This window comes from Cupressus sempervirens, chromosome 4, assembly GCF_028749045.1.
Source record: "Cupressus sempervirens isolate cs-2001-9-10 chromosome 4, ASM2874904v1, whole genome shotgun sequence".
Classification (NCBI taxonomy): domain Eukaryota; kingdom Viridiplantae; phylum Streptophyta; class Pinopsida; order Cupressales; family Cupressaceae; genus Cupressus; species Cupressus sempervirens.
The window spans coordinates 733545005-733557165 of record NC_143121.1 but is presented as its reverse complement, the minus strand read 5'-3'; the positions used below and the strand labels follow the sequence as shown (position 1 = coordinate 733557165).

The following is a 12161-nucleotide window of genomic DNA, read 5'->3' as shown; positions in this document are numbered from 1 at the left end:
CAAATCTTGAATATGCTTTCCTGCAGCTTGGTGTGAGTACTTGTTGTGTAGACCTTGCTATGGACATTGACCAAGCTGTAGCTATGCCTCCTTGGGTTTTAAATGTTCTGCAAACACACAAAAAACACTATTAAACTTAAAATGTACTTTTTGATTAATTTACCTGTATTTGATCTCTTTTGCCATTCATAACTACATTTAATTAAATTAATCAAGTACTTTTTTTCTTTAGATGGGATCTGCTGAACTTTGGCAAGTCACGTGTCTTTGAAGTACACCATGGAGACTGCATGATGCGGGCACATAGGATGCATTATGTGGATATCAAACTTGATGAAATATCTGCCAAAATATTACTGGGAGCATGGCTGATAAAATAATATCTAGAAATTCAAATTTGAAAAATTATTACAAAAAGTAGCAAAAGAATTTGCAATTTTATGACAGTGAAAGATACGTGTAACAGAAGCTGTATTTCGTACAAAGTGGTATGTATGGTCCAAGGGGTTGAGCTTAATTGGTTTTTAGAATTGAGTTTCTATTGTGGAGATCCAAGTTCAAATCCCAAGGGGACATCTGATATACAATTGTAAGTTGTGACCCTTGGTTTTCCATGGGTAGTTTCTAATGTGGTTGTTTAAAAGTGACTGATATAAGTCGCATGGTTGTGCTCACAAGAGATTGCATTGGTTTCATTTTGATGCTTGTAAAAGCAGAATAATTCTAAATGATTATGTAATATCCGAAATGGATATTCTACTAATTTTTCTCACAAACAGATTTCAGCACCAATAGATAACTCATGCAAACCAAACCAGTAATATAATCCAGCAAATAAATCGATAAATGCTCATTAAAATACCTCCAGTGTTATTGCATTATACATCAGCAATATGATAACTAGATATCAAAATCCAATCATAAACACAACAATAATGGCCAGATTGGAAACATATTAGAAGAACTTGTAAAACCCAGCGTGAACTCTGTCTGGAATCCACTGTAGTGATGAACTGGGGCTACGTCCAATCCGACAACAATGGCCTGAATGTTTGCGTCCTCAGGTCTGAAATGGAAGATGTAAACTCTCCCAATGTTTCTCCAAGAGAAACTTGAGTTCTCCAAAACGAAGCAATAATCCAAGCATGGCTGTGAAAGAATGAGACTCCCTCTTTTAAAGCTCAACTGTGACTCTTCAGATTCCTATTTCGTCTTTCATCTTATCTCATTTGTCACCTTTTCCCCTTCTTTAGTTAAAAGAGACTTTTTAAATAGTTTTAATTGAACTCCAAAGTCACTTTTAATTGTCTTATCACTTGGACGTGTAATTTTCTAATGTCCCCAAAAAAGGGACATTACAGATTAGCAGTATAAACATAAGGTAGAGATTTTACATCAGACATGGTGAATCAGAATGTCTTCAACCCTGTCGTGAGGTTAAATTGTACCATTGATCAAGTCTTCGCTTGTAGAATTGTAGCGTCAATGAGATTTTACATCAAAATGGTGAATCATAATGTCTTCAGCCCTGTTGTGAGGTCAAATTGTACCATTGATCAAGTCTTTGTTTGTAGAATTGCAGTGTCATCTTTTGCATTGTCTGACGTTTTAATATCAGCCATATTGTAAACAATTTGAGCAAAATTTGGAATTTCTTAGCTGTTTTCAAATATGAAAAAATTTATTGCCATTTATCATGTGAAAAAGAGTACCATGATTCAGCATTATTTATTAAATATTAAAATAAATAAAAGTAGATACATCAATGGTGTCCAAATTTTAATGGGTCATTCGATGGTCTGTCATGAGCTTCAACATGTTCTGAAAAGATTCATTATGGAATACTATAGAACTCAAGAGTGAGGTCCACAACAAATTGCAATATTAATGTACATGTGTGAAATCCAAGCATCTATATTAAGTTTATTATATTTACTTTCTAAAATGATTAGGTGATTGTGTAGTGGCGTTACTTGGAATTGAAATTGACTCAGGAAACAACAGTTATAATAAATGAGATTCAATTTCATTGGATTTATCCTTAGTTGCCGATTTGGGTGCGGATATGGATGCAGATGCAAGAATAGGGTCTGTGGATGTGTGAAGCTTTTTTTGGGGATATATATATGCAAGAAAGGTACAAAATTAAATTATTTGATAGTATGATACTTCACCAATATAGTTCACAATTATAAATTGAAATTCAAATAACTAATAATTGAATATTCAATAAGCCATATCGTATATGTCTATGTTCTCGATTCCAATGCAAATTAGAAAATCATCGCAATGATTCAATGTTCATCAATTTGATTCAGAATCATATAGATTCGCAAAAAAAATCCTCATTATCTCCAACTCCTCCAACTGTTGCAATTTCAAGATCATTTGAATTGAAAACAATTTCACTTGTTCTAGATGCACCATGTATCATGATGTTGTTAGCATCATCACCTGTGGTTGTAGTAGGATCTCGAATCTTTGCATCCAAGTTCACACACTCAGATTCTATATCCCAAAGCTTGGCTGCTCCTTGTAGTGATCCTCCTTACGTGACAAAAGACGCAAGTTGGTATGAATGTAAGCCACATCTTCAGCTTTATTTGAGTCCAATTGATTACGCTTCACTGAGTGGATAAAGAATATGTACACTCTAATTTTGTTCAGCGGTAGAAGAACTTGCAACCTGGATGATGTTCGCAAAATTAAAGTAAAACACAAAAATGAAAAGCAATTAAAACAACTGCCAAATACATGTGTTAAACAAGCAAAAAATTACTTGGGAGAGGATCTTGATTGCTAGAGTTTGTAGATGCTTAAATGGTTGTCCATAGAGATGCCAGCATGTGATTGCTCCCATGTCACTTTGGTCCTTTATTGCAATTGGACTAAGTTTTGCTCCCAAATAAAATAAGCCAAATTCTATCCTAACTTTTTGTGCATGTCATCATTTTCGAAGTGTTCTGCAAAAGCTTTCCAATACCCACTAACAACTTCTTCATCCGCATATGGTGCTATTCTATTACATATAGCAAGTACTTCCTCGCTATAGTAACTTGGAGATAAGACATATGTAAAGACATATGTAAGGAGGTGTAATGGGTAGTCATATTTTCCCAATGACGATGAATGATTGTTTCCAACTGATTGCATTAGGCCTCACATTGTTGAGTCATTCTCATGTGTCTGTATGAAAGTTATACCTTCTCTACCATTGTGTCCATGCCATCATAGACATCCCCCAAACAAGATTGATTTGTATTAGCAAAGTGGAGCATAGTCATGATAGGGTCTATGAAATCTAATACAAATCACAGACGAGCCTACCAATTGTCATCCGAGATCAATGTCTTGACCTTTTATGCCCTCTTTGAGTTTGAAGCGTGCTATATGCTCCACTGGCTAGAATTAACCATTTGGCTTAAAGCCCCTTACACCTTGACAAGTCTCATAACAGTAGTATGAGATGCAATTCAGGTTCAACCACCTAAGTAAGTTAATAACAATATGCTAATAAATATTAAGCAAAGTGTAAACAATTTGATAATTGAACATGACATAAAATTTATTTAAATTAAATTTAGTAATTACAATTTACCTTCAACAACTGAATATCGATTGTGACATGTGATGTTTTGTCATAAACATTTGTATCTCCTCCCCTTCTTGGTAAATTTGCTTCACCCAATCTATTTGAGTGCTAGTGACCAAGTTTAGAAAGTGTATGGGCATGGTGTCCAAAAAATATGGTCATATCGGCCCTCAACCAAAGCACCCGCACCCTACAATCTTTGGCATTGTCTGTAATCACCTGGACTACATTCTCACTACCCACCATCTCTATGGTCTCGATGAAAATTTTGGAAATGAAATGTGAATCTTTCACTTCCTCTTCACAATCAACTGCCCTCAAAGACATTGCCCCTTTGGGTGACAGTGCAATACATTAATCAATTTTTATCTTTCCATCCATCAAAAACAATAGACACACCCAAAGTTTCCAAGAGTTTCTAGTTGGTTGAATTGCTCTTTGTACACAAGTTTTCTCTTGTTGCAATAAATTGATACACACCTTTTCATACCTGAGACTTGTGTAATCAATTGGTGCTTTGTTGATGGCATCCACTATTTCCTTCCAATATGGAGATCTCACCAAGTTGAAAAGGAAATCGTTGGCATATAGGCAATGTGCAATGACTTGATGAACAAGCTCTCTTGCCCCTATGTTAAAATGCGATATCCGATGGACCTCTTTTGCGGGTGGTATTTTCTAGTTCTTCTTCCTCTTCTGGTACAGGTCCTTGTAAGAATGGATGCTTGTGTTGAAGTGCTAATAGTTGTGATATTATTTATTCATACTTATGTTAATTGTCTTTAAGCCAATCAATTTTGTTCGTGCTAATTTATGAGGCTTCTCCTAACTTCTTCAAAGACCTTCATGTTCTGTTCTAAAATTATGTTATTTTAGATGGCAAGCTATGTGTGCTTTTGAAGGTCCTATGGGCAAGTGACCATGTCGATTGTGGCTTCATAATCCTAGTCGTTGCTTTTTGCCTTGTTGTCTTTTCAATTTTACTAGGTATCGTAAGTTGGTGCCATTTGGTCTTCTTATGACCTCGGTGCCATTTTGTCTTCTCATGACCTCGGTTATTACTTCGTCACTTTTTTTTTATTGCTATTGTTGCCTGTTTAAGACGAGAACTCAGTGGTTTGAGTATGAGTTGATGGTTCATTTTCTTGCAATTTTTCTTCATGTGTTGTTTATATGCGGTTGCTTCTTCGATGACTTTTTTTAGAGATATTTTCATGATATGTGATTTTGGGAAAATTATTATTGGGCAGCTTGTTCTTCCTCTTTATGATTTTATTTGAGGACAGGATGCTAGATTATGTGATGTTATTGTGAAAAGAGCGTTGTCTTTCTGATTGATTGATTGTCATCGGGAGCTACTTGGATGACTTTTAGGCTTATTGGGAGATGCTTGTGTGCATGCTTATATTTTTTATGACCTAAGCTTATTCAATCATAAGCATCAGATTATTGTAATTGTTTTGAACTTTTGAGTATACAATAAAGGAATATTTTTTGGGTGTGACTGGGTATTTCCATCAAGGAGGAGGGTTTTTCCAAGATAAGTTTGTGTGCTCACTGCTCTTTTGTGTTGGTTATTTCAGCCCCTTGCATTATATAATCTGGTTTGAAAAACTTAACAATTTGGAGGATACAATCGGTTCATTCGGTAATTGCATTGTTTTCTTTCCGGATGGAGGTTGATAAAAACTTTCTTTTGATTTATTAACCTAATTATCAACAGCTTATTGTTCTTTTACATATGACACTATTTGTGCATTAGACATCCCTTTTCCCATCTCTGCTTTTGCACATTCCATTCTATGGTCAATGGAGCCCATAAAATGGAATTTGACCTGGGAATATGAGCTATTGAATGGTTTGCCTTTGTTTGACAATAATTACACTTCCAAAGATATGGGCCACCTAAAACCTGTGATATCTTGTGGTATGTCTCCACAAAGGAGATCCTACATCAATTTTGAAACTATTGGCTCCTTACCCTCCCACTGAACTTTGACTACTGGTGGTGGCTATTCTTGCACATACAATCTAATTTCTTGCTATAATAAGAAATTATAACTTTAAATTAGAAAAAAAAACTATGAATATCAAACATACAAGTGCCAAAAAATGACAGAACTACTAAAATCGATAGCTAGATTTGTTTCCAAGCTTGAAAAAATTCATCAAAATCTAAAACAAAATCATTGAAGGACTCAAGAATGTATCAAATACTTACCTTAGATGTTTAGAACTCCTTTGTGGAAGCTATCTCACACCCCACAAACAATCCTCTTTAAAAATAATCTTCCCTTCAAAATCTCAAAATGGAGACCAAATAAGAAGAGAACCTAGCTGCAAATTAAATGAGATGCAAAATAATGAAAGGGCCTCTTTTAGGGATGTTTTAGGGTTTAGGAGGGGAAAAAAAGAAAAAAAATGTAAAAAGCATATGTTTTAATGTGCTTTTAAGTGAATATTTTTTTGAAAAAACCTCTTTTTAGATGTTGGGCTCCTAGATGCCCATGGATGCACCCAAGTGCCCTGTGGGTGCAACGCGGAAGTGCATCCACAGGAATCTGGATCCATGGAGGCAGAAGCAGATGCTTGGGGGCGCTGATGTAGAGCCGGGTGCCCTGTGGATGCCACCCAGAAGTGCATCCACAGGTAAAATGACGTTCTGACAAACCTCTGGAATAATTACTATACATGGGTGAAATTTAAGCATCTTCATTAAGTTTATTATATTTACTTCTTAAATTGTTTAGCTGAATGCATGGTGGCACTGCTTGGAATTGAGAATGACTTAGCAAACCACAAGTATAAATGTGACAACTACTTGGGATTTATCCATTGCAGGTGAATTTGATCGTTTGAGGAGGCAATTGCAAATTCATGCTTAAATAATTACAAGTCTCTGCAAAATGACATGTTTATCTTTTGTGGTATCACTAGAATAATTTAAGTCATTGCAAAACATTGAAAACAACATTCTGTCACATATCAAGGGGCTTAAGCTTTCACTATATCTTTATGGATTCATACGTCAACCAAATACTTGAAAGAAAAGTAGTATGAAGAAATAATATTGATCATGTGGTACATTGATTTTTTTAAGTGTGGATCATGATGTTATGCATAGGGTATCACCATTGATTGTGTAGTCACACTTTGGACAGATTTAAGAGATTTTTGAAAAACCTTCTCTCTTTATTCCTAGATCCAATTTTAGATTCCCTCATTCCCCTTCATGATGTCAATAATAGATCCTTTGATGTTGATACTTTAGAGGAGCTTAAATATATTGCAAGTCTTGAACATCCAAATCACATAGAGACTTCTCTTCTTGCTTCTTCTCCTATTGAGATCACATCTTTATCTATTGTTGATATTGATTAAACCAATACTGCTACTTCTATAGGTCTTATTGAGCTAGTGCAACAAAATGTATATCTTCCAAACACAACTACATGGGATCTTATCAATTAGGTATGTCAACTCCATTTGTGAAGTCCCACGTTGTAGATTTGGAGGGTTTATTTGATGACACCCATTTTCTCTTTGATGGCATGGGTCAGTTGTTATCCCATCATCTATCTTTGGAGCTTGTACATTATGGAATTTTGGATTGACATTACTTAATTCCTAAGTTACCGGTTCGGGTTCGGTTCCAAGTTCGAAGTTCGAGAACGGTTTGCAAGTTCGTCAAAATTTGGAAAGGGGTTCGGGTTCGTTAGTACAAAACATATAAAAATTATAAAAAATATATGTATGTATACATATTTATGAAGTATGAGTTAGAATTAGAATGTAGCATAGTAGCATAAACATATTTAAATAACAAAAACACCATAAACTTGTAATCATAGTAATCTTACCATCATATAGTGCTCATACCATCATATAGTTTAACATCAAAGATTCAAAACGTTTAAAATAAATTGTAGCATCAAGTTCACGTATCATTGTTCAACTAATGGAATAAAAATCTATTAATATTCTAACTTCTTCAATCTTTATCTTCTTCTTCATATTCATCTTCTTTGACATTTGTTGACTCAGCAATAGAGCTAAGACCAATGGGATCAGCAGCAGCAACAATGTTGTTGGCATCAAATTCTTCAAAAAATGACAATGAGAGGCCACAAAATATGACAATCAGAGGCCACCAAAAGGATTTCGTAACAACCTTTTAGGGTTGTGGATGCCAATAACTTAATAAATTTTTCAAAAAATGCACTATTTTGCTGTCCTTGGGGCTTATTAGAAAGCATGTGGTTCGCACAGGGTCCAAACTTGGTTCAATTTCTTTAGCTTGGTTCACCCGGGTTCGAACTAGATTGAATCAGCAGGCAAAAATTGGAACCCTGGTTGAACCAAGTTCGAACTGGACCCGAACTTCGAATTGGGTTCGGGGGGGGGGGGGGGAGGTAGTTGTGAAACTTAGCTTAATTCTGAGATGTGGACATTTGAGTGACTTTCAGAGACTTATCTTGAAACTTCTTTCATTTCTTTTATTTAAGTTGGATTATATTGACATACACCATTAGATCCGTTTCTTTCCAAGGGGAAGAATGTTATTTATAGCCAATGAATTGTTTTCTATTTTGAGCACTCATCATTAGTGCAAAAGGACTTAATTATTGTTGGATGTAGCCCTTAGGAGGCCTTATTTTGCCTTCCTTACATCATTTTCTCCTTCGCCTATTTATTTGCTCTATTTGTGAGATCACTTATACATGGGTATCTAACATGAATTCTAGTTGGAACCTATCATCATTGCATCATTGCATCATTGCATCTTTAATATTTATATATTCTTTCCTATGTTTCAGTTAAGGGGGGTTGTGGGTTTGAATGGTTTTATTTGACCTAATTGCTTTTCCACCTGCCTTATTCACAGTAATTCATTTTACTTATGGTAGACTTAGAATACTCACCTAAGTTGGTCATCTATTCAAAGAGGGTGTTTAAATGATTCACATTCCAATAGTAACTATCATATCGTGTTTAACGATTAAGAAAATAGGACAAAGCTCACTTGTAGGAAACATAATAATAGACATGCATGCTCCAAATGCAGTTGCAGGCAAAAACTGATCAATGGAGTAGTCTTCTCTACAACTAAAATATTGGAACATCACATATGCAGGATGAATACATGGTTACCTTTTGAGGGGAGGTCTGTTTGATAAATATCATTTTGAATAAGATCAGGATAGGGGTCTGCCATGTGACACCAATAGATACCTCTGCCTTGTCTGGTCCAACTTAGCCTTAGAATTGGTATCTCACAAAACCAATAAGGTATTGTGGACACTTGATTGACGATCTCATCCAGCAGCATTTTCTATCCTTCGTTGTTTCTGTGTGATGGATGAAATATTGTTTCCTTTTAATTCCATTTTATTGCAATCACAATTAGATTCAAAGGCTTACTGGAATGAATATCATACGATCTCTCATAAACTTTTATGGAACAATTTCTATGTTCACTCTATTTTTATATCTAATCTTCTGTCTTTCAAAGTCCTCTATAGATTTTCAAAATAGACCTCTTCGGTTTTACTCATTTTATCTCATGGATTCTGAATGTTTGAAAAGTACTTTGCATCATAAATACACTAGAATATTGCATCATGACTAACATTGTGATATTCAAAATTATTCAAGGGCTAATTTTTCTTTTTTCAGTGTAGTCTTCAGGCTCCTTTGTAACTTGGTTTTTTGATATTGTTCTTTCGTTGCCTCCCCCACCCAGGCAAAACAGCATAGTGGTTGCACTTTGACAGTGAGGATCGGCTCTAGCTGGTAACAGCATTATTTATTGAAACACAGGAGATTGATGGTTCTCTATTGTCTGTTTAATATTATCTATAAATTGAATTTTGTGTCCTCAGTTTTACAAATCATAAGTAAATTATAAAGATGAATATTTGAAGGTACATCATCATGTGCAGTAGTTATTTTAAGTTTTAGTGAATCTTAACTGTTGAATGATTTCAGACTGCAAATTTTCTGGAAGGTAAAACTAGCCAGATATACTAATTTTAAATTGTAGATCTATATTTAATGTAGTTTGCAGTTAGAACATTTACAATTTTAATTTCTGTGTAAATTGGTCATTTGCCGTTTTTTTTTGGCAGTTCATGCTTAAAAAGGTTGCGAAAAGTTACTTGTTATAGTGACATTTTCTCTGTTGTTAGGAACAATAATTACTATTTTTTTTGTATTATTTTGCATTTACTTAACTGGACACTGGTAAAATGGGCAATTTTTTTCTTTAATTTTTAATTTTTAACTGTAATTTAAAAAATCTTTTATTAAGTTTTGACTTGTAACTTGACATCCAAGTTAACAAATATTGCAGGAGAAACAAAAATCTTTACGCACTGATGATGGAAGGGCTGTTGTGCCTCAGCCATTTGGACAATCTGTCATGTCACAGATTTCTTCTTGGAGAGAGCGAGCTAACTCTTCTGTTGGGCGTATTCCTTCTGGTCATTCTGCTATTTCTTCGAGCTCCATGGAAAGACAAGATAATTCATCAGATTCTTCAAGGATTGCTCAAGTAAGCTCACATTCACAAACAAATAGTGAAAAGGAAAAAATCAAATCAAAAGATGATGAAAATGATAGAGGAAGAGAGAGAGGAAAAGACCTGGATTATGCAAATTTCAGGACCAAAGATTCAGGGCACAAGGAATGGAAGCCACGAGAAAGAGAGAATGAAAGAGAGAGAGAAAGAAATGGGGAAATAGCAACCGAAAGAGAAAGGGATAGGAGAATTTCATCAAGGAGACATGAAGAACACAACAGCCATGAACCCAGACCACGTAGAGACAGCAGAGAAGACAGGAGGCATCATTTCTCTCATTCACCAACACGACATGCAAGCCGATCGAATTTTCCGTCTGTGCGGATAAATAACTATGATCATCATTATCGGATGCGTTCCCCTGATTTTGATCAGAACCGACATGTACAAATGTTGTCAGGAGTAGAAGCATGTGGAGGTAGTCGTCGCAGGGATACAGCCTCTCCTAGGGGGAGATCCAGTGACTGTTTAATAGATGACAAAGTACACAGAAAACTGAAGAAGAGTTACAGTGAAATATATGTTAAAGACATATGCAAAGATGAAGAATCCAGTTGCAGGAGTTCTGGAGGCAGGAGCTCATCAGAATTAAATCACTGCAGTCAGAGTCAGCAGGTAAGTGATTTGTCTGCTTCAGCTCAGTTTGGTCAAGACTCCAAAGAGTACAATCCATTGTCTCCCAAGGAGTCTCAGGCAACTGAACGGTTCTTTTTCTCAGAACCAATAGTTGCTGAACAGATTGACAAGACAACAAAATCTTCGGAGCAGTCGCATATCAAGCAAATCACCAAATTGAAGTCTCCGGAGCTGACTTCTGATGACCAATGTATTCCCTCAGTAGAAGATGCTCAGGAACCACCAGATCCTGATGTACCTGATCTGGAACTTGCTTTAGGAGCAAAATTGTCATCTCCAAAGCCAGCTATCCGGCCATTGTTTGTTCAGTTGCATGATAAAAGTTATACTCAAGAACAGTCTCCCAGTCCGACAACAAGTGAAGATGGTTCGTCTCTCTCTCTTTCACTTACATTTCCTTTGCCCTCAAAAGACCAAGCTGTCAAATCTGCACTGAAAGAGAGTGAATCATTGTGTGATAATGTTACTGCAGATACTTCCTTGCTACTCTTCAGCAGCGGTGTAGATTCCAAAGGAAAGTAACGGTTCAGTTTAATGACCCTGTAAATTAGTTATACACACGACATGTATTCTAGAGACAATATCTGTGGTTAGGTAGCATATGGCAATATATCTAAGACAATTTTTCGTTCTTCTCAACTCAAAACTCCATTTGCTGGTAGTGATACTGCACGGGTTGCATGAAACAGTAGATCTTTATATGGAGAGTTTGCTCTCTCATTCTCTCTCAATCCTTCCTTCCCTCTCCTCCGCCCCTTTCACACACTTCCTGCCACAAAAATTTAAGCTTCCATTCTTTAAAATTTATTGTTTGTCCCTTTATAACTAGATATAGTAGTCCAAATCATTATGTGTATATATAAAAGAGCAGATTCAAGAATTCCGGACATAGAGACAAGGTTGAGGAGTAATTCTGTACATAAAACATCAGTTCCCTTTTCTGGTGCCCTCTGTAAATAATCTGAACCTACTGCAGTGATTTACAAAGTGTATTAAAACATTGGTGTTGAAAAAAATGTGAGTTAAATTTGGGATATGTTTGTATGGCTCTTCATTAGATTTTAATTCCAGAGCAATTAACTGGGAAGCTTGTCTTTCATTCTCACATTAAAATTGTGAAGGCCATATTCTGAATTAAAACACGAATAAAAAATTTCCCTCAATCCTCACAAGCAATTCTATTTGCATAACAGTTCTTAAAGTTAATTAGCATGTTTTGGAAAAGCTTGCTAGGATATGTCCATATGTCCATCCTAGCAATAGTTAACCCCTGAAATAGATAGATGCCCTGTTGACAAGTCAAGGTCAAAAATGAAATCATGTTTTGCTGTAATACATGTCATGTTTCGTATC

The 12161-nt window shown here is 35.6% G+C and overlaps 1 protein-coding gene across 7 annotated transcripts in view; it reads left to right on the top strand.

Annotated features, from left to right (window-relative positions):
* The window catches only part of LOC149563438 (uncharacterized), a 123384-nt gene extending 111540 nt beyond the window's left edge, over positions 1 to 11844 (top strand). For 5 of the 7 annotated variants that reach the window (XM_089826693.1, XM_089826692.1, XM_089826694.1 and 2 more), the window contains one exon: positions 9945 to 11844. In XM_089826693.1, coding sequence (XP_089682819.1) covers positions 9945 to 11330 — 1386 coding nt within the window. In that variant the 3' untranslated portion in view covers positions 11331 to 11844. Of the gene's footprint in view, positions 1 to 232; positions 764 to 9944 lie in introns of those variants that run through there. The other 2 variants (XM_089826696.1, XM_089826698.1) reach the window with 2 other exon arrangements.
* Positions 11845 to 12161: the final 317 nt, after the last annotated feature.